This window comes from Bos taurus, chromosome 5 (assembly GCF_002263795.3).
Source record: "Bos taurus isolate L1 Dominette 01449 registration number 42190680 breed Hereford chromosome 5, ARS-UCD2.0, whole genome shotgun sequence".
In the NCBI taxonomy this organism is placed as follows: Eukaryota; Metazoa; Chordata; class Mammalia; order Artiodactyla; family Bovidae; genus Bos; species Bos taurus.
This window is the reverse complement of record NC_037332.1, coordinates 61,092,705-61,116,285: the sequence shown is the minus strand read 5'-3', so window position 1 is coordinate 61,116,285 and position 23,581 is coordinate 61,092,705. Positions and strand designations below refer to the sequence as shown.

Here is a 23,581-nt window from a genome sequence, read left to right as displayed (position 1 = left end):
CTTATTTTACAACTTTCTCAAATGGTCCCTGAAGCATGCCAGGAGATGGCTTTATATTTTAGGAAATTCTTTTTCCGTGTAGGTATGTGTGTATATATATAAAATATGTTTAAAATTTCACATGTTAAAACTTTTTTGAAAGACAAAAATTGAAAACAATTTTAAAGATGAACTTCCAAATACCAAAACGATAGAAGTCCAAAAAAGCAATCACAACCAGAGGCTTTCACAATGATTCTTTTCATTTTCTGAAACTGCAAAAGCTATTTAAAGAAACACTAATTATAAATAGTAAATTATTTCAGAAACATTTTATTACCAAGATGAAAATACACACAAAAATAACACAAATAGCAGCAGAGAACTAAGGAGCAATATCTCCAAACTGATTACCAGATTGAATACTATCATCCCAAAATCACTCTCACTTTTTCAAAGAGCCTTAAAAAAATCTTTAATGACAATAAACCATATTTTTTAAAAAATGAAGGAAGTGGTCCACTCAAGAGCAGAACAAAGTGAAAAAATAAGGAAAAAGTTTTAACCCCAGCAACACAGTAACATACATGGAAGGAAAAATAAACTCAAAAAAGTAAGCTTTTGGCTACACATCTTTATATTCCCTAACAAATCTCACTTCATTCTGAAGCTGCTTATTGTTATCATAAAAGCTCAAAATTAAATTTTGGTAATTACTAATAAACACATTTCTGTAAAGATTTTTTTTAAAAAGTTGCTTACCTTAAGAGATCGATGAACTCTTTTTGATTTTAAATCCCAAATATTAACAGTATTATTTAGGCCTCCGCTTACCAAATACATAGATGTTGAATTTAAACTGACACATGTCTGCTTTTGCTATTAAAAAAAAAAAAGTCATGTTAATAGAGACCAGAGCTGACTATCAATTCTCATCCAACACTTGGTAAGCACATGAAAAACATTTGAGTGAAATGCTATAGACATGTCAATTCTTGTACTAAAGATTCAGCTCTCATCATCTTTCACAAGAATTCAACAGTCTGCAAAGTGTTCAAAATGGCTTTAAGGAAATCAACCAGATTCATGTTCTTCTCACATAAAGGTGGTGACAGAGGAAGCTTAGGAAACCAGCAAGTCTCAGAGTCCCTTTAGGGCTTACTTGCCCTGCATATTTCCCTTTAACAAAACCTGCTCTTATACTCCACAGAATATCTCAAATCAAAATCAACCCACAGCTCAGAAAATTCTAAAGGTAGAGGAGACTTTGAAGAATGCCTAGTTTAAACCCTTCAATTTACAGAGGGGGAAGTTTTATAAAGAGGACAAGATACTAGTCCCAAGGCACAGTGCATCTCCCCCAAATGGACCAAATCTCAAACATCCTGTCATCAGAAACTAATTCTACACTCTTCCCCCCTACTGTAAGGTCCCATTCATCCAACTACTCAAGACAGAAGTTCAGAAGGAACCTTGTTTCCTTGTTCTCCCTCCACTCAGTCTATCAGCAAGTTCTCTAAACTCCAACCGTAAAATATACCCCACAGGGTGCCCCCCTCTATCGACGGTCACTGCAAGCACCCTGATCCAAAACTTGCCAAAGCACAACAGCAGCCTCCTAACTGGTTGTCTGCCTTCCACTCTTGCTTCCCTACATTCCATGTTCTATACATAGAGTGACCTTTATGAAATGTATATCAAATCATGTGTCTTAAAATCCTCAGTGGCTTCTAATCACACCTAAATTCCAAACTCATCATCAAGCTGGCTTTCAATGCCCTATTCATCTAGCCCTTCCTTAACTGGTCTCTCACCAGTTTCCTCCCCACCCACTGATTCTCTAGGCACAAGGACCATCTTCCATTCCTTAAATGTAATGACACTATATTTGCCTCCAGACTTCTACACAGCTATTCTTGCCTGGAAAGTCAATTCCCCTGAACCTTGGCTTGAATGACTTCACCTGATCAGTAGATATCAACTTAAATACCACAACTTCAGAAGACCCCTTCCCCACCTAACTAACTGCTAACTAACCACCTGCTAACTCAATAACGTACTTCAGCTCTCTGCATAACAACTTACCACTATCACTGGGTACTGTTTACTCATTTATTCTGTGTCTTTCACCAGAATGTTAGTTTCCTTAGAGCAAAGACCATATCCATGTTCAATAAATATTTATAGAACAAATGGCTAAAAATACAGTGGTAACCAAGTTTTCTCATAATGAGTATGTATGCATGTCATCTATCTGGTGGTATCATCAGTAACTATGCTACAATGTTGCATGGTTGTTGTTTTTTTCCTATTAACTTTCAGATACACTATATAGTTACATTAATTATTCCCACTCCAGCTGAACACCATAAGGGGGCAGGGCAGGGATAGAAATTAATTCCAAAGGGTACATTTTGTGACTGAAGGCAAATTACTTAGCTCTAGGCAAGTAATCTCATCTTTCTAAGCCTACATTTCTACCTTTGAGAAATGAGAGATGAGGACCTGATCTACTGTTCTTGATAGTCCATGCATTTCAAAAACATCCTCTGCTCAAGAGAGCACCAGATTCTTAAAAGGGTGCAGATGGCCTCCTCTCTCTCCCCCAAGGTTTCTTCCAGCTTTGAAATTCTAACCGAGTCAAAAGTATTAACACACAAAAATATCAGGGGCACATTACATCAATATTTCAGTATGGTCACTATAATTCTCTTGCAGACATCATTCGAGGAATTGACTTTGGTCTAAATAGACTAATAAAATTTAGAATCTGGTTATTACTGCAGATCAGGAGTTTACCTTTAAATAAAATAGATAAGAATGGCATCCATCAAAGATCAATATATTAAAATCCCAATCATCAAAAACAACTGAAATTATTCATAAGGGCTCAGAACAAAACCTTTATTTTTAGCTGCTTACCCTAATGAGAGGATTTTTTATGTTAATGTATTATTAATGTAGGTAGTGAACTTAAATAATTAATGGAAATTGGTTATTACAGGAATCCTGTACCCTAAGACAAAAGCAATGGGTAGAATCTTAAAATCTGAAGATAACATCAGGTCAAATTTCTAGGTTATCATATCCATTATCATACTGTCAAGACCAATCTGTCTACTTTAGAGAGGTAAAATACAAAATCAAAGAAAACTAGTATGGACTTTAAATAAAGTTCCACCTTAAACAGTGGCAGAAGTGGAGATCAAAACTGTTTTTGTTTTTTGACTTTTTATTTGTTTTGGCTGGATCGGGTCTTAGTTGCAGCATGCAGGGTCTTTTGTTGAGGCATGTGAGACCTCGTTCCTGGACCAGGGCTCGAACCTGCATCCCTTGCCCTGGAAGGATTCTTAACCACTGGACTACCAGGGCAGTCCCCAAATCAAGACTGTTTTGATGTTGATATTTAATTCAACAAATGTTAGCTGATCAACTTGGACATGATCTGAAGATCCAAAAATGACTAAGATGTTCTGCCTGCTCTTGAAGAGTACAGTTTACCTTTACCGCCCAGTGGCACTCTGGGGATGCAGATTCAATCCCTAGTCCGGGAACTAGATCCCACATATCTCAACTCCACTTACTGAGGCTGAAAGGCAAGTGCCATTCCTACCCTTAACACACATTCTATCTGTCCCAGTCTCCACCACCTGTGGGCTGGAACTGATGCTGAGGCCAATCCTACCAGACACCTTTAGGAAAGGACTGCTAGAAATAAAAGGACTGCTAGAAATTCTAAGTCATTTTTATTAATATGTTAGATGAACTCATATTGTGTAGTCCTGCTGTGTTCCACTTCAAAGCAACTGGAGGAGAACAATTACTAATTAGGCCACCTTATCTACTCCAGTGTATAAAATCATGACAACTCATTATGGCTTAGAGTCCACCATAAAACTTTGAAATTTAAAAAAAGAACCATCAACTACATATTCCTTTTTATTTAGATCTTATTTAAAATGGAAACAAATTTCAAGAAATATGTGATTGGAAATGAAAAAGCCAGTATTATCCTGAATCAGAGGGATAAACTTATGAAACAAAAGGGTAAGAATATATAGTGAGAAATTTGTTTAAATGCTCTGGAACCAAAGCTCATTTTGACAAAGCCTGTTCTGTTACAGGAAGGCTTGGAGAGGCTCAGGTAGCACCCACTGGACCAAAGCTAAAGCAGAAGGTCACCATCAGATAAGGGTCTTTAGCTGATGGTGCTGAGCCTATTGTTAGTAAGGGAAGGGCTACATCATTAGGACCCTTTTGGTCAGATCAACCTAGGAACCTTGGTGGAACATAGTCCTAAAAAGCCACAGCAATACCAGGAAACCTCCAACAGAGGGAAAATGGAGATGCCACCTAGCTGACGAAATCTAAGTCCTTGATTGCTCCCCTAGGATCCAATATTATTTTACCTAAAGATGTATCAGTAAGCACACTTATCTCACCTTCAAGTGTTAACTGTATTCTTTTAAGCTCAGGTTAAGAATAATGCTTTTAAACTCCTTTAAATTTAGTTGTTAGCACCATAATAAATAAGCAATTACCACGCAAGCAGGACTAAGATTTTTAAAAGTTTAAAAAAAAAATCACTTACCCCTTCACCAAGCTCTAAAAGCGGGACAGGTTTACATTTGCAACTTGAAACAACTATTTTGTCACCACTGGAAGATGCTGTCACTAGAAAGTTATCTAAATCAAGAGTTATGGAACATCAAACAATCCAAGAGCAGCTCTAGCACTCGACTATCACCATAAGAAATGTGATGATAAAAGCAAGCACACTAAACTAAGAAGACAAACAATGAACATAGTTGATACATTAGCTTTCAAAACTGGCTCAGATTACTAATTACTAAGACTAATTCTCTTTACTACTGCAGGGAAGAACTATCCTTTTTGACTTTGCTATCACTTGAAAGCTATTTAACCTGTGTGAAATACTACCCCATTTTCAAAGAGTAGGCCAGAAGGTCTAATTTTATCCTTCAAGAATGAGAACATGATAAAAGCAACATCAAGCAAATACCAATCAGCCTTTTCTTCTACACATATGGTTTAAGATAATTATTTAGTAATGCAGTGCTTGATACCAGTTTAAGCTAGGAAGCAAATGTCCATATTAGTCTCCTATTTTTCCACTAAAAAATAAAGCCTGATATTTCCTGGAATGGAATGGACTGGAATGCTTATGATAGAGAATTTCAATTTTTAATGTATTAAGAATATTATAGTGTATGTAGCAAATATAAGTAAGTGCGATTACACAGCACCTATGAGTTTTACTTTAACTTTATTTCGGCTCAATTAAATTTAAATTATTTAAAATACAATTTTAAATTATTAAAATAAGAATTATTTAAAATTTGATTTAATAATTTAAAATTAAATTTACCTTATTTCACATAAATAAGTGAAATAATCAGTAAACACAAAATAATGTAAGTATTTTTACATGACTAAACACAATAATACAACCAAGAACAAGAGCCTGATTTTGAGAGTCAAAACAAAATATCAGAAGTTTAAACATACACTTTTAACAAGCAAAGTCCAAACTGCATTACTTTAAGTGATTTGTAGAACATTCAGCTATTTTGTGAACAGACCATGGACTGTAATTTTATCATGACATATGATTCAAACAAAATCACTTCCACCTATCTAGATTTTACAATATTGAAAAAAATAAATCATTTTCCCTTTCCTTGGCTTCTTCCTATGTTTACTGTTACTCTTCTTTATAGAATATATTAAAGAAAGGACTGAAAGAAGATACTACAAAAGTATACTCAAGTTACTCCACTTATTTCTCATATAGTTTTAGAAGTCTTAAGAAAGTGAGGAGTGTTACCTGGAGGGCCAAAAAAATAATAAACTGATTTAAAAAAAAAAAAGAAAACTGATCTTCATGGCTGCTGCTGCTGCTGCTGCTGCTAAGTCGCTTCAGTCGTGTCCGACTCTGTGCGACCCCGTAGACGGCAGCCCACCAAGCTCCCCCGTCCCTGGGATTCTCCAGGCAAGAACACTGGAGTGGTTGCCATTTTCTTCTCCAATGCATGAAAGTGAAAAGTGAAAGTGAAGTCACTCAGTCATGTCTGACTCTTCATGACCCCATGGACTGCAGCCCACCAGGCTCCTCGGTTCATGGGATTTTCCAGGCAAGAGTACTGGAGTGGGGTGCCATCACCTTCTCCCGATCTTCATGGCATCTCACCATTAACTCTGTCCTTGGAATCCATGCTAAGCGGTCCCCAAATATCTGAGTCTGGGAATCCCTTGGTCTTCAGTAACTAACCTCTAAGGAAGGCATCAAAGCCTCAATAGGAATAAAACTATACAAAGGTTTCCAGTGCACATGTACTTATACAAGAAAACTACAGAAATAAAACCAGTTTCCAAAACCCAAAGGACACCATCACATTGTCATAGTCACAGCAATTTTGTTGCTAGACCTTTAAGTGGTTTATCAGTAAATGCCAACTCCTGATAAAACTCCTTGGAATAAAAAATAATCACTAAGAATTGGTACTTTTATGCAGTAAGTAACAGAAAATTAAGCTCTAAACATAATAAAAATCTAATAATAGAAGCAACATCACATATTTGTCACTCTCTTTAAACATTTCCCCCCACTATAGATCTGCAGAGGGCTTCAAAAACACAGTCCCCTCACATGAGTTTGATTAACAGGGAGCCAAAGTAACTTACTTTGCTACTTTAATACAAAATCAAGGAATGATAAGAGGAAAGTTTAATTCAATAAGAAAACTTGTCATTTTTGTTATATATATTTACAAGAATAATTAGACTGGGCATGAAAACTTTCTAATGTTTTTGTTCATGAATCATTCATATTTTAAAGCTTTGATATTTTTACTTTCATCAAGAAGCCGAATATTACTACTTTGATACTGATAAGATCAGACACATGTTCAAGCTTAATCTGTTATTTAAGAAACACTGTATGAGTTCCACAAAAGAATGGTTATCTCTACCATACCAAGAATACAGAACATTTTCATACAAAAGGTGGTAACAGTACTTTGTTTCCAGCAATGGTTCTCAACTGAGGATGATTCTGGCCCCTCACAGAATTGATATGTGGCAATTCTGAAGATGCCTCGCAGCTGTCACCACTGGGGCTACTGGTATCTCATTGGTAGTGGTCAAGAAGGCTTCTAACCATCCTACAACACACAGGGCAGCCTCCATGACAAAACATTATCTGGCCCAAAATGTTAGTAGTGAGATATTGAGAAATCCCTATTTATGAGTTCATTTTATCCACCAGGAACTTCCCTGGTAGTCCAGTGGTTAAGGGTCTGCCTTGCAGTGGAAGGGACATTGGTTTGATTCCTGGTCAGGGAACTAAGATCCAACATGCCACTGGGGAGCACTACAAATAAAGAGCCTGCAGAGAGCCTGCACACCGCAATAAAAGACCACACGTGACTCAACTAAAACTCAGAGAAGCCAAATAAATGAACTTGGGCTTCCCAAGTGGCGCTAGTGGTAAAGAAACTGCCTGCCAATGCCAGAGACCTAAGAGATGTGGTTTCAATCCCATGGTTGGGAAGATTCCCTGGAGGAGGGCATAGCAACCCACACGAGTATTCTTGCCTGAAGAATCCCATGGACAGAGCAACCTGGTGGGCTACACTGCGTAGGGTCACAAAGAGTTGGACAAAATTGAAGCGACCTAGTACACAGAATTTACTAAGACAGGAAGGATAGGAATCAGAAACATAAAAACCTTAGGAAAATTCAATCAAGATTATTTATCTTTTTGGGAAACAAGACTATTTTCAACACAGATACAATGGAAGAGAAATACAGGAAATACCTCAGTAACATGGAAATGTTCTACAATTTTTATCTCCTCCCTCAACTTTGGCTTTTGTCTTCAAGTTCTGTCTTGAATTTCCCAACTAGATCCACAAATACGCAAATGGAGAAGGCAATGGCACCCCATTCCAGTACTCTTGCCTGGAAAATCCCATGGACGGAGGAGCCTGGTAGGCTGTAGTCTATGGGGCCGCTAAGAGTCGGACACGACTGAGCGACTTTACTTTCACTTTTCACGTTCATGCAGTGGAAAAGAAAATGGCAACCCACTTCAGTGTTCTTGCCTGGAGAATCCTAGGGACGGGGGAGCCTGGTGGGCTGCCGTCTATGGGGTCACACAGAGTCGGACATGACTGAGGTGACTTAGCAGCAGATGCAAAACATCATTCCAGAACTTTCAGGATTATTTCCACCATTACCTACCTTATTCCATTTAATTCAATAATGAACTGTTGACACAAAACTCTATGGTCTGCAACTAGTAGCTAACATATATTTTTAATACCAGTGCTGTTAAATGTAGTGGGTTGCAAATAAATTTTTTTAATGAAATCAATGGAGAATATCAGTTTTCAATCACATGATATGTCATTGTTTAGTCGCTAAGTCATATCTGAATCTTTGCAACCCCATGGACTATAGCCTGCCTGGTTCCTCTGTCCATGGGATTTCCCAAGCAAGAATACTGAAGTGGGTTGCCATTTCCTTCTCCAATGGATCTTCCTGATCCAGGCATTGAACCCATATTTCCTGCGTGGCAGGTAGATTCTTTAATACTGAGCCACCCGGAAAGCCCCTATCATATGACATATTGTTTATTAAATTCCTATTTCATTTTATCTTTCACAGCTATGCCAAATATATTTCTCATTATGGATCACACAAAAAAGTTTCACTGCTACTGGATGTTTAACATAGTGGTTATTTTTGTTTTTTTTAAAAAAGGATACTATTGCTGCTCCAACACACTGAGCTGATAGCATGTGGTGCGGTGTGTGGGTTGAATTTATCCACCAGTGTCATAGATGAAGCATCCCATATTTTAACATCATCTCCCGATGAAGCAAATCTGAGGTTTTCCTGCATGACTGCACCTACAAATTGTTTAAAACAACATGCTTTAAAAACAATTAATAGGTTTAAAACAAACAAAAAAAAAGAGTTAAAATGAGGCATCTTATCCAAAACAAGTGGCTGCACACTTTCACTTGTGTCCCAGAGACTGCGCTCACCACAAAGATGAGTTACTGGATGGATCTTCCTAAAATGTAAACTGGATGGTCTTAGCTGACCTTCCCAATGGCTCTCCACAGCAGTTGCAATGAAATGTAGCCTCCTTAGTGTGGAGAGTTTCATAAATTGGCCTGATGTAACTTTCCTTTCTTCCCCGGGGCCACCAAACACACTGGCCTTCTTTCTCACCTCCAAGTGTTTCTGTTACCTCGTCTGCCAGGAATGACCTTTCCCAATTTCCCAGGGTCATCTCCTTCACATCATCCCAGTCTTAGCTCATGTTTCTTCCTCAGAAAGGCCTTCCCTGACCACCATGGCTAAACCCATTGTTCTAAACCCCATTCTCCTGTTCCACTTTTTCATGGCCCTTCCTGCTATCTGCAATTCTTATTCTCATAACATCTGTGGCCCTTGACTTGACCAAAACTGTCTTGTCTTGTTAATTACTGGTCATCAAACATTCCTGGCACACAGTTGGTATTCAACAAATAACTGTTGGTTAGGTAAATGCCTCATCTTGAAAAAAAAAAAAAGATATGATAAACTCTAGCACTCCTGCAGGTTAGAATCCCACCACTGCAGGTCTTCCAAATAACTCTAAAATTAGCAAATACAACCTGAGAAGATGTCACTAAGTCCCTATACCAACACCTGATCCACAATGCCTTCGCTTGTATTATCTATTCACAGTTCGAATCCATAATTCCTACAAAGTGATTTCACAAACCCAGGCCGTCTAAAAGACAAAACACACATAGTAGTGCATGATGGGTAAGAAGAAAAAAAAAAAAGGTCAAAAACAGCCTGGGAGAAAGGGGAAGGGAAGGGAAGGGTCTAAAAATATACCTTCACATCTTCCTGGTGTGGACAGTGTCAAGAGAGTGGCAGAGCTTAAGTGATGTCACAGGTTCCCAAGTCATCAACAAAACATCACATTTGTAAGGATATTTCAGAGGACAATTTAGAGACATAGTAAAATACAGGGCTCTTTCAACTCTCAAGAGACAGAAATTTTAATGTGTTTATAATGAGGCTGAAATTTCGTTAACTAGAAAAGTCACTTATGTGATTCACTCTGCTTCATTCAGCAGATAAAAACAGTTCTACTAAGAGCCCTTAGTCACCTGTTGAAATGTAGACACAGTGTTTGGATTTGGTGGCTTAACATGTTATAACTTATGCCCTTTGGATTCCTCCTCAACAACAATGAAATGCTGGAAAAGCATCTGTAAACCCAGGAAACAACATTGAAAGATGTCTTTACTGTAATCTTAGACCACACATGTTGAGCGGTGTGATGTAGCGGAAAGATCACTTTAGTCCTGGCTCAGATGACCTGCCCCTGAGTTAGGTGACAGTCAGTTTGGCCGAGTCACTCAATGTCTGTTTGCTCCTCTCAAAGGAGAGCGGGGAAAGGCCCATCAACCAGTGTTCTGAGAACTGAGCACACTTAAGGGCGCGGCATACTAGCCGCAGAAAGAGGCTCCCATCAAAAGTGAGCTGTCAGGACACACGACCGTAACACCATCAGCCTCGCGGCTACAAGAAACAACTCACTACACTGAGCTTAAGTAAAAGCTCTCCAACTTTCTTTCACCCAAAATGCATTTTACTCGCAGGAGTCTTGCTCAACTGGAGTTACCTTGTTAAATGCATTCGAGCGCCTGCTAAACGAGTCGAATTTGAGAGGTTTACAAAAAGGTAACGGGACTGCTAGCAAGCGCAAACTTTCCGGAGTCGGTGCAGCCCCCGGAGCCGCCCCCGACCTGCCCCAGTCGACCCGGGCCACCTCTCAGGCCCGATCGGAGGTGCGCGACCCCGGCCCACGGCTCCGGGGCACTTCCCCGCCAACCCGGCCGCCGCGCCCCTGCCCGACCCGCTGAGTCGCGGGGAGCCCAGGGACCTCCGACCCGCCCCCTGAGGTGATCGGAGGGCGGGTGGGGAACCAGGAGAGGGCAAGTACGCGGCGGGCGGCGGGCCCTACCCCGGAACCTCCGGAACCTCACCTCTCAGCCGCCGTACACCGGGGGCCTCGGCGCGGCCCGCTCCGGCGCTAGGCTTCCGGCTCCCGCCTGAACTGTTAAACTTCGGCGGCCGGAAGTCCCGCCTCTGAGTGGCGTCACCAGGAGAGGCGCTTCCGCAAGGAGGGGCTCAAGTTGACAAGGCAGAGCCAGGGACAGTGCTGGGCCTGGGTTCGAGTCCTGATCCAAGCGCCTGGGACGGAAGGGCGGGAACTGAGGGCCTGGGCGGCTCCTCTCTGCTCCAGGGAGGCGCTGGTGCCGCTGGCTGCTTCCCTTTTGTCATCCATTTGTTCGCTGACTGCCTCTTGCATGCCAGGCCCTTTGCTAGACTGGGTTTACAGTGCTGAGTTTAGCCTGGGAATACAGGGGTTGGGTCAGCGCTCTTGGTCTCTAGCCAGGTGGAGCTACAATCCAGTATAAGGGGCAGACGATCATAAATAATTACATACTTAAATGAAAAGCGGAAACTCTTGAGAGTTGCCTCAGAGAAAAGGTATAAAATGTATGAAAGGGAAATGAACATGGATGTGAGTTTGGGAAAGGCTTCCCGGAAGAGGAAACCATGGAGAGCCAAGAATACCCGATGCAATTTACAAACCAGGAGACACGATGAGAAAAGCTAAGAAATAATGGAAAGCATAAGTGTCTTCAGATATCAGACTTCAAAACCTGTGATTTTTTTTTTCCAAATCGTGCTGTGGGGTCAGGAACATTCCCATCTAGTTGGGAATTTTTTGGAAGGAGATGCTTCTCAGAGTGGAAAAAGGAGTAGGTGAATTGAGCTTTCATATGCTCCTTATACCAGGGCCCTTTTGTTTTTAAAGCTCTACTGACAATTTTTGCCGAGAGTCCTTATAAAATATAGGGCATTTCTTCTACAAAGAGTGTTATTATTCTTTCAGCACAAGTACATACTTGGATTGTGTTTCTGAACTAGGTACATAAGCCCTGGTTATTTGCACCAATATTGCAAATAACTGGAAAACTAATAAGTATGGAGAAAACACTTTTTCAGAGCAGAAATTGAAGTCCTAAAAAAGCTGTAAAGATTGATAGGGAGCCTCAAAACGAAAAAGATAGGGAGCAGGAACTGCCTTAATTGTAGTGTACAGTTCTTGAGGTTATTAAATCAATTTTGAAAGGGATGGGAGCCAGAAAGTTGGGAGATAAAATAGGGTAAGAGTAGAGACAGGAAGGATAAGGGCAAAGAGAAGAAAGAAAAGACAGCTAAATCTCTGAAAATGAAGACAGAAAAGTGAAGATTAGAATATATGAAACAATAATGATACATTAATATATAACATTGATACAATGACATATATAATAATATTTATGGAGCACACACTTCGCTAAACTCTATATGTCTGTATATGCATAAAGTATATATATATATGTGTGTGTTATATAGTATAGTGTGTATAAAGTGTATATATGTGTGTGTGTGTGTGTGTGTGTATGTGTTATTATAGATTTAAGGCAGGAGGTGAAGGGGACGACAGAGGATGAGATGGTTGGATGGTATCACCAACTCGATGGGCATGAGTTTGAGCAAGCTCCAGGAGTTAGTGATGGACAGGGAAGCCTGGCATGCTGCAGTCCATGCCATCGCAAAGAGTTGGACACGGCTGAGCAACTGAACTACTGAAACTCTTAGCATGATGCTCTTTATAATATACAAATCTGATCATATGACTACTTAAAACCTTTAGAATAAAGTCTAAACTCCTTTGCAGGTGGTGCTAGTAGTAAAGTGTCCACCTGCCAGTGCAGGCGATAAAAGAGATTCGGTTCGATCCCTGGTTCAGGAAGATCCTCTCGAGGAGGAAATGGCAACCCACTCCAGTATTCTTGCCTGGAAAATTCCTTGGACAGAGGAGCCTGGTGGGCTACAGTCCATGAGGTCGCAAAGAGTCGGACACGACCGAGCGACTGAGCACTAGGCCCTTCACTGCCTCATGCTGTTGTTTGCGGCTCCTCTCTGACTATCTGTTCAGCCTTACTGATCACATATGCTATGCATCACTTGTCCAGCCTTTGCCCTTGGAGAGGGCATGTTAAAACACGTCCCTCTGCCTCTCTCCAATTTGATCAAGTGGCAAAGACTGAGAAACTGTCCTCCCCTGCTGGCTTCTACCATGGCATGCTGGGCCTACCCTCATGGACTATAAATCATGTGTTCGTCTACTCATTGACCCCCTGGACTAGACTCAAAGCTCACAGTGGCTGCATAGGAAAAATATTTCTTTGTGTTCCCAGTTCCTAGCATGATGCCTGACACAAAGGAGTTGTTTAATAAATGTTTGATAAATGAACGAATGAATGCATAAATCTGTTTTTCAGAACCCTGTTTTTAAATTTTACCAGTAAAGTGGAAAATGGACTGCTGGTAGGGAGTCTGAGAGCATGCCGACTAGTTAAGAGCTAATTGACATATTCCAGACAAGATGAAGAGGACCTGGACTCAGGCAGAAGCAATGGGAATGGAAATAAGGAGTCAGAATCAAGAGACTTTTGTTCCAAAAAACAAAAGATATTTTATGAGCAAATGCAATTGATTGAGCGCTATGTACTTTCTGAAGGATGGCTCCAGTGTTTTAAATTTAGACAAAAAGCTGGAAAGCCAGCCATACCCTGTGAGAAGCAATCAATCAACAAACTTCATGAAAGTGAGAAGAGGTGACTGAAGTCGACAAAGAGGTTAGCAAGGCACACAGAGTCTCTGATACAGAAATAAAAGTGAGTGTTTTAATTGCCGAAGAATCAAGAGACTGACAAGGAGAGTGAGGATGTTAGTGCAGAGGATGTAATAACTGGAAAAGTTTGCTTCAGCCCTTAATGTAGTAATAAAATTTGCAGACAGCTTACAATACCACACTAACTGTGAAGATATACATTATACAAGCTGCCTTCCATTTTGATGAGGGGGTATAAAAAATAAGCAAATGTATTTCTGGGATTTATTGGGAGAAAATAACTAACTTCCAGGGCATGTCATAGGATCAGGGCAGCCTCATCCCAGTTAACACTTGACATCTTCAGAGCTGTAACATGAAGTTAGCACCTACAACATCCCTAAACAAAAAGGTGCTGTTATAGTATCTGTGCTACTAGTCCAAGTGTGGAGAAAGGAGATGAAGGGATATTTCTTAGGCATCTACTGTGTGCGGGACACCATGGTTTATCAGCTCTATTTTTAAAAAATTAACCTAAGTTGTTAAGCTGTCATAACTGACTTTGGGAAATTCTTCTTGAGCTTTTTGTGAAAAAAAAAAGAAAATGTGTAATTGTATTTTTTTCTGAATAGGTAATGAATACATATTGTAAAGACATTGACTAATGAGTGCAAAGAGGTAGAGTTAAAAATAAATCTTCCTCTACCCCTGATACTGAGCCACAATTACCTTCCTTTAGGACAGTTGTTGTTCAGTCGCTAACTGGTGTCCAACTCTTTGTGACCCCGTGGAGTGCAGAATGCCAGGCTTCTCTGTCTTTCACTATCTCTCAGAGATTGCTCAAATTCATGTCCATTGAGTTGGTGATGCCATCCAACCATCTCATCCTCTGTCACCCCCTTCTCTTCCTGTCCTCAATCTTTCCCAGCACTAGGGGCTTTTCCAGTGAGTTGACTCTTAACATCAGGTGGCCAGAGTATTGGAGCTTCAGCTTCAGCATCAGTCCTTCCAAAGAATATTCAGGACTGATTTCCTTTAGGACTGACTGGTTTGATCTCCTTGCTGTCCAACCAAGGGACTCTCTAACATCTTCTCCAGCACCACAATTTGAAAGCATCAATTCCTCGGTGCTTAGCCTCCTTATGGTCCAACTCTCACATCCATACATGACTACTGGCAAAAACCATAGCCTTGACTACTGACAAAAACCATATGGATCTTTGTCAGCAAAGTGATATCTTTGCTTTTTAATATGCTTTCTAGCTTTATCATAGCTTTTCTTCCAAGGAGTAAGTGTCTTCTAATTTCTTGGCTGCAGTTACCATCTGCAGCAATTTTGGAGCCCAAAAATAAAATCTGTCACTGTTTCCACTTTTTCCCCATCTATTTGCCATGAAGTGATAGGACCTGATGCCGAGATCTTAGTTTTTGAATGTTGAGTTTTAAGCCAGCTTTTTTACTCTCCTCTTTTACCATCAAAAGGCTCTTTAGTTCCTCTTTACTCTCTGCCATTAGAGTGGTATCATCTGCATATCTGAGATTGTTGATTTTCTCCTGGCAGTCTTGATTCCAGCTTGTGATTCATCCAGCCTAGTATTTTGTATGATATACTCTGCATATAAGTTAAATAAGCAGGGTGACAATATACAGTCTTGACATACTCCTTTCCCAATTTTGAACCAGTCCGTTGTTCCATGTCCAGTTCTAACTGTTGCTACTTGGCTTGGTATATGCAGGCCTCTCAGGTTTCTTTAGGACAATAACTAGAAATAATTTCTTGTGTACCCTTCCAGGAATATTCTATGCATATGGCCAATTTTATATAATTTTTTCCAAATTTCTTCAGTGTACACGGAACACAAACATTAACTTCCTATATCTGTTTTGTGCTTTATTTTGTAACTTTGTCTTGGAGAGTTACCCATCTTAGTACTTATTAGTCTCATTCCTTTTCCTGGCCACATGATATTCCACTCTGTGGATGTATCATATTTTATTTAGTGAAGCCTCTGTTAGTGAATACTAAAGATGTTTCCAGATATTCTTTATGCATACATAGTTTCTCATACATGCAAGTAGAACAATATATGTTCCACTATTCATAAGTGAGCAACATACAAAATTTCAAATGTGCTAGTAGTTAAAACAGACATTTAAAATTGTTCTTATTAATGTATTATATTTAATGCACTATTGTCATTTCAACATATGGTTGTTGTTTTTCAGTCTCTCAGTCATGTCCAACTCTTTGCAATCCCATAGACTGCAGAATGCCAGACCCCTCTGTCCTCCACTGTCTCCTGGTGTTTACTCAAATTTATGTACATTAAGTCGGTGATTCTATCTAACCATCTCATCCTCTGCCACCTGCTCCTCCTTTTGCCTTCAATCTTTCCCAGAATCAGGGTCTTTTCCAATGAGTTGACTCATTGCATCAGGTGGCCAAAGTATTGGATTTTCAGCTTCAGCATCAGTCCTTCCAGTGAATATTCAGGATTGATTTCCTTTAGGATTGACTGGTTTGATCTCCTTGCAGTCCAAGGGACTCTCAAGAGCCTTCTCCAGCACCACAGTTCTAAAGCATCAGTTTTTGGTGCTCAGCCTTCTTATGGTCCAACTCTCACATCTTTACATGACTACTAGAAAAACCATAGCTTTGACTATATGGATCTTTGTAAGTCATTATAAAAAAATTAATAATGAGATATTTTACATTTTTCTTTGTACTAAGTCTTTGGAATTCAGTGTGTATTTTATACATAATGTACATCTCAATTCAGATGAGCCACCTTTCAAGTGCTCAGTAATGAGATGTTGCCACAGGGTACTGTATTGGATAGCATAGATACATACATCCCCAGAAATGGAATTGCTCAGAAGAGTATGTGCATAAATTTTATGGTCATTGCCAAATTGTCTTTCAAAGAAGTTGTATCTGTGTACATTCCCCTCAGGTAAGAAACAGTATATCACTGAGTTTTAATTTGCATTTGCTTTATTACACATGAGGTTGAGTATCTCTTTACATGTTTAAAAGCTATTTATATTTCCTTTTCTGTGGATTATTTTTGAGACCTATGTCTGTATTTTTTTCCTACTGGGTTGGTCTTTTTCCTTATTGATGTATGAATTAAAACAATCCCTTTATGTGTCATAAATGTTGCAAACAGTTACCCTCTTTGGCTTTGGTTGTGGTATTTTTTTGCCACATAAAAATGTTTACATTTTATGCAATCAAAATATCACTATTTACAGTTTCTGAATTTGCTCATGCTTATAGAAGTCTTCTTCTCTCTAAGATTCTTTCCAAAACCTTTTCCATGACCTCTTCTAATCCTCACAACACATTTATGAAACTAGTGTCATTATTTCCATTTTACATAGGAGAGGATGGATGCTTAGAGAAATGTTTATAATAGATTGTGTAAAGATACCCATTTAATAAACAACAAAGTTAGTATTAAAATCTATCTGCCTCTAAAGGCTATGCTTACTCTTTTGATTAGCCTGTAAAGATCAATATAATCTGTGTTAGATGTCTTACTATTGTCCACTTCTTTTAAGTTCTAGTGCTATATTAAATATATCATTATTATCAATAACTAGAACATCACGACAATCTAACACCAGATACCCACAAAATTCCAGATACATAGAAACTAGCAGTTTAGACATTCCTGTGGTGTGAGAATTACTTGTCAATCTTGGGTGAAAGAAATCAAGAATAATCAACTGGAGGGCAGGACTTGGGGAGAAGAGCACATGCGGATGCGGGATCTGATCCTTGTTACAAGGGTGAGATAGAAACTGGTCATGGATAGAAAACAACAAGTTAAGAATTCAGAGATTTAACAAAAACTATTCAAGGGTTCAGTTTGAGGGTGCTGAAAGGGAGAACAAATAACAAACTTCAGTGAGACTACAAATTGTCTTGACTTTCAGACCAAAGAGCTTGGATATTTTCAAATCAGTAGTTCAAGTCATTGATAGATTTCGAAAAAGGTAGTGATATTATTGGAGTTATGCTTCAGAAAGATTAGTCTGGATGAATGTGTAAGAGCTACTGGAGGAGGGAGAGAGAGAAGGATAAAGAGGAGAGGAGGTCATTAGGGTCTTGGAGAGAAAAATCAATCTATCTCATTATTGGATTACATGATTGTGCTGTATGCCTCTAACCTGCCCTTTTCACCAGATTTTGTTCCAAATGACAAATTAGGTTTTTTCAAAATTCAAATTAGCCCTTAAAAGACATGGATTTTTACCCCTTCAAGCCAGAGGCAAATTCAAAAGAGAATTTTCAAAACTGTCTTGTGCAGTAACATCACTGCTAAGATAAATGTACAGACTCCCAAAGGGAACACCTTGAAAAACTTTCTAGTGTTTTTATTTATTTACTTTTAAATCCTGTAACCTTATAATCTTCTCTCATGCCAAAACTTCAATTACCATAAAGGAGTGAAAAGCCTGCCTCTCTTATGTGTGACTTTTAGGGAATACATATATCTTAATCCATATGTTCAATTAATAGGCAAGCATTTTCAAAATGAAGCGCAGTCTATGAGAATGTGTCTTAGTTTTTGAATCAATATCTGTGACAGCTGAGTCTGAAAAGCTGACTGGGTTTCAACTGCAAACTGGCTTCCACCAGCATCATTCAACAGATTGTAGACATCTGTTGTTTTTAGTTACCCTCCATTCCTACCCTAGATTCTGGGAACAGCATATTTTCCTCCTCTTTCTTTTGGATCTATTCCTCCTTCCTCAAATCACATGATTTTGGTGGAGTAACCATTCTCAGTATCTTCCCCTTGCCTTAAGGGTAGGCTCATGATCCCGGCTGTCTTGACCAATCAGAGTTCTTTCTAGCAAGTTGTATATCCTGAAATAGAAAAAGAGACATTTCCACTCTCCTCTGGATTTACAGGGCTGAGAAAATACAAGCCCTGAGCCACCTACGGTTTGTCCCCCTCCATGGACAGGATGTTTGTGTGCAGTAGAAGAGAGTGAGACCAAACAGGAAGGACAGACTTGTAATGGTATGGGAGACTTGTAATGGGTTATGGTAGAGATAGGGAGAAAACAGTATTAATATTAATTAAGACTCTGGATCCTCCCTTCTCCTTCCCATTAACATGAACCAATAAATTCCTTAAGCTGATTTGAGTTTCTAGTGCTTGTGATCAAAGAGACTCAATTACTGTTCTCACACATTAGTTCCAATATATGCAGTCTGACTTCACAGTCTTTACCTCATTCAATCTCTTTGAAGTACGTATCTTCATTAGCTCTGTTCTCTTTCTTCCCCAGCTTTTATCCCACCTCTCTAGCCCCTCCATCATGGTCTCTTTCTTTGCCCTCTGGATTTTCATGCTATGCCTTTCTTCCTGTGAAATAGCATTAAAACTCATGGCTTCAAAAACCATTTGTACTCTAGTCACTATATATCAGATATCCCATGAGCATCTAAAATCCAAAGGGGCTGAAGAAACTCTATTTTTTTTGACACCAAATCTGCTCCTCTTCCTGCTATGTTCTGCATCTCAACCAGTTAACTCATCACCCATCCAAAGGGCCAAACTATATCCCCAAGAATCATTGTTAGAATCATCCTCCCCTATCTTCTCTCTCCCTCCACATTCTATCAATCATATGATCATATAGATTTCACTTTCTGTGTATCCTTCAAATTAGTGCCTTAACAATCCCCTGTGCTGTACTGTGTTTAGTTGTTCAGTCATGTCTGACTCTTTGTAACCCCATGGACTGTAGCCCACCAGGCTCCTCTGTCCATGGGGATTCTCCAGGCAAGAATACTGGAGTGGGTTGCCATGCCCTCCTCCAGGGAATCTTCCCAACCCAGGAATTGAACCGAGGTCTCCTGCATTGCAGGTGGATTCTTTACCAGCTGAGCTACTAGGGGAGTCCTAACAATCCCCTACTTTAGTCTGGGATATCACTGCTGTGGGAAATATCAGCAACCTCAGATATGCAGATGAAACCACTCTAATAGCAGAAAAGTGAAGAGGAACTAAAGAGCTTCTTGATGAGGTTGAAAGAGGAGACTGAAAAAGTTGGCTTAAAACTCAACATTCAAAAAACTAAGATCATGGCATTCGGTCTCATCACTTCATGGCAAATAGTTGTGGAAACAGTGACAGATTTTATTTTCTTGGGCTCCAAAATCACTGCAGATGGTTGACTGCAGCCATGAAATTAAAAGACACTTGCTCCTTTGAAGGAAAGCTATGACAAATCTAGACAGCATATTATAAAGGAGAGGCATCACTTTGCAGACAAAGCTCTGTAAGGTCAAAGCTATGGTTTTTTCAGTAGTCATGTACAGATGTGAGAGGTGGTCCATAAAGAAGGCTGAGCAATGAAGAATGGATGCTTTGAAAATGTGGTGCTGGAGAAGACTCTTGAGAGTCACTTGGACAGCAAGGAGATCAAAACAGTCAATCCTAAAGGAAATCAACCCTGAATCTTCATTGGAAGGACTGATGGTGAAGCTGAAGCTCCAATATTGTGGCCCCCTGACGCAAAGAGCCATCTCATTGGAAAAGACCCTGATGATGGGAAGGATTGAAGGCAAAAGGATAAGGGGATAACAAAGGATGAGATAGATAGCATTACCAATTTAATGGACATAAATTTGAGCAAACTCTAGGAGATAGTGGAGGACAGAGGAGCCTGGCGTACTGCCAGAGCACATTCCTACAAAGTAAATAGGATTGTTTTACTCTTCTGAACATGCTTCAGGGAGTGACACGCAGAGCTTTTAGGATAAAGTTTTAACTCAGTTCAGTACACACAGCCATTTGTCAGTCAACTAATATTTAACAAATACTTATCATAACCCAAGTGCTACGATAAATGCTATAATTGCAGAAAACAAAAATTAGATTTCTCCTTAAAGAGCTATTTGTTTTGCTTATATTTTGCAAATAAGCTTAAAGTTCTTTGGAGAAAGTCACTAAGCAATGTGATGGAAATTTACAACACACATGCTGTGATTCATGTTTTCTTTACTCTTTTTAATTCCATGCTGCTGCTGCTGCTGCTGCTAAGTCACTTCAGTCGTGTCCGACTCTGTGTGACCCCATAGACAGCAGCCCACCAGGTTCTCCTGTCCCTGGGATTCTCCAGGCAAGAACACTGGAGTGGATTGCCATTTCCTTCTCCAACGCATGAAAGTGAAAAGTGAAAGGGAAGTCACTCAGTCATGTCTGACTCTTCACGACCCCATGGACTGCAGCCCACCAGGCTCCTCCATCCATGGGACTTTCCAGGCAAGAGTACTGGAGTGGGTTGCCATTGCCTTCTCCAATGCATGCAAGTGAAAAGTGAAAGTGAAGTCACTCAGTCCTGTCTGACTCTTAGTGACCCCATGGACTGCAGCCTACCAGGCTCCTCCATCCATGGGATTTGCCAGGCAAGAGTACTGGAGTGGATGCCATCGTCTTCTCCCTTTAATTCCACGAACAAGAGACCCCAACCTATGTTGTTTGCTGACTACAGACCCACTCTTACTTCTGGAAAAGATCAAAGGAAGATTAAAGGAAGATTCAATCCAAAGAGTGACTTTTTGCATTTCTTATAGCTAAGGATAGATAATAGCACTCAAGGAAGCTTGAACACCACAGCTCTAAACTCCTACATTTCGATGAAAAGTGCTTTGTCTGATTGTACCTGTGTAAGGTTCACCTTTGGGTCAGATATCTGTCCTATACTTTCTAAACACAAAATAAAAGACACTCTGTATCACTAGGTTTCTAAAAACATGCCACAGGCTTTGATGCCGCATCATGGGGTTGTACTATCTAATTGGTTCTATGCCTGCTTGCCATCTACTCCTACAATAGAGGATACATTAGGTTTGCTTTGTGTGTACAGCTTGACTTTGAATAAGAACAGCTGCTCTCATTTTAAACTAAAGAAAAAAACTAGGAATTATATCAGAGGGAACAATCCTTCACCTGATGACCTAATGGATTTTTTTTCTTGAAATTTCCGTTAAGTCCAGACCCATCTTTTGGAAAGAAAAAAGTGCTTCCCGGCTGTTAGTTTGACAACTGGAAATTTTTACTCTGGTTCACCTGGACTTTCATCACTGATTTCAGCTTATGAGGAGGAGGGAGTTGTCCCAGAAACTGTTTTTAAAGACTGACTAATAACGGTCTGAGGGTGACTCATGATGCAGGAAGGTATGCATCAAGCAGATGATTGAAATGAAAAAAAAAGTTGCTTTGATATGTTTTCTTCCCCTTCCTGAAGTATTGACCAGAAAAGGGCTTCTTGGGTACTAGTAAAACTCTATTTCTTTACCTAGATGCTGGTTACTAAGTTCATTTTGAAAAAATTCATTGAATTATATATTTAGGATTTGTGCAATTTTCTGTATGTTAAATGCAAGGAGATCAAACCAGTCGATTCTAAGGGAAATCAGTCCTGAACATTCATTCATTGGAAAGACAGATGCTGAAGCTGAAACTCCAATACTTTGGCCACCTGATGTGAAGAGCTGACTCATTGGAAAAGATCCTAATGCTGGGGAAGATTGAAGGCAGGAAGAGAAAGGGACGACAGGGGATGAGATGGTTGGGTGGCATCACGACTCAATGGACATGAGTTTGAGTGGGCTTCAGGAGTTGGTGATGGGCAGGGAAGCCTGGCATGTTGCAGTCCATGGAGTCACAAAGAGTCAGACACAACTGAGCAACTGAACTGAACTGAACTCATGTTAAAGGTCAGTAAAGAGTAAACAACAACCCAGAAATGTCCCTTTCCCACCTGGAAAATAGACATACATTCATGTCCCAGGAACACACATGCTTCCTCTTCACGCAAAAGGATCACTTTCTTAAGAGCATCTCTTTTTCTATTAGACTATAACTTCTCTTTCTTTATTAGACTCTAAGTTCCTTGAGAGTAGGCCAAATGTTTTATTTAGTTTGTATTCTATGGGAGCTAGGATAGAGAAGCTACTAGGTAAATATAAACATATACTGCAGGAATGAATAAATAACAAAACTAAAGAAATTAGGAACAGGTGTTAATGTCTCAGAATAAGAATACAATGAATTAGTATTCTTTACATTGTAAAAGACAATTGTGGGAGAACTCCCTGGCAGTCCAGTGCCAGGGAATTAGGCACAGAATGGTTAGGACCCTGTGCTCCTACTGCAAGGGGTGCAGGTTCGATCCCTGGTCAGGAAACTAAGATCCCTCAAGTCAATTATGTTCATGATTATCTTAGACATTGGTCATGTTCTACAAAGCAGCTTGAATCTCATAATCCTGGTAAGTATTATATACAATGTTTAACCAAACCAGTCTATTCCTCAGTTCCTCAATATTACCAGATAAAGTCAGGAAAAATAAGGTTTCTTACTGAGTGACTAACGTTCAAGGGTGTTGTAGCTGCAGTGCTGTAGGGCAAGATGGATAGGCTTAGAATTGGAGTGAGGGATACATCACACAGCACTGCCTCCCTCCCCCATGTTACGATACCTCAATTTATGTCATGAGAAGAATCATTGGTATTAGAGGGATTGGACCTGTCATGTACAATTTACTAGTATTTTTTTTTTAACCTTTATCTTGAAAAAAAAAAAAAAAATCCAGGCTTAGAATATTGAAGAATTAATAGCATACAACAGGCAGACTGTTTTAATATATTTCTAATTAAACATCCTCATTATTGTTTTTACATTAGGTTTTTATTTTTGGACATGCAGCTTGTAAGATCTTAGTTCCCTGACTAGGGATTGAAGCCATGTCCCAGGAGTGAAAGTGCTGAGTCCTAACCACTGGACCACCAGGGAATTCCCATAT

General features: G+C 39.7%; 1 protein-coding gene across 2 annotated transcripts in view; it reads right to left on the bottom strand.

The window, feature by feature from the left end:
* NEDD1 (NEDD1 gamma-tubulin ring complex targeting factor) overlaps positions 1-11,109 on the bottom strand; it is a 52,018-nt gene extending 40,909 nt beyond the window's left edge. The window contains exons 1-4 of one of the 2 annotated variants that reach the window (XM_024991762.2): positions 10,697-11,109; positions 8,772-8,915; positions 4,571-4,665; positions 742-858 (exon numbers count right to left, since the gene is read on the bottom strand). In XM_024991762.2, coding sequence (XP_024847530.1) covers positions 742-858; positions 4,571-4,665; positions 8,772-8,907 — 348 coding nt within the window. In that variant the 5' untranslated portion in view covers positions 8,908-8,915; positions 10,697-11,109. 2 annotated transcript variants of the gene reach the window in all.
* Positions 11,110-23,581: the final 12,472 nt, after the last annotated feature.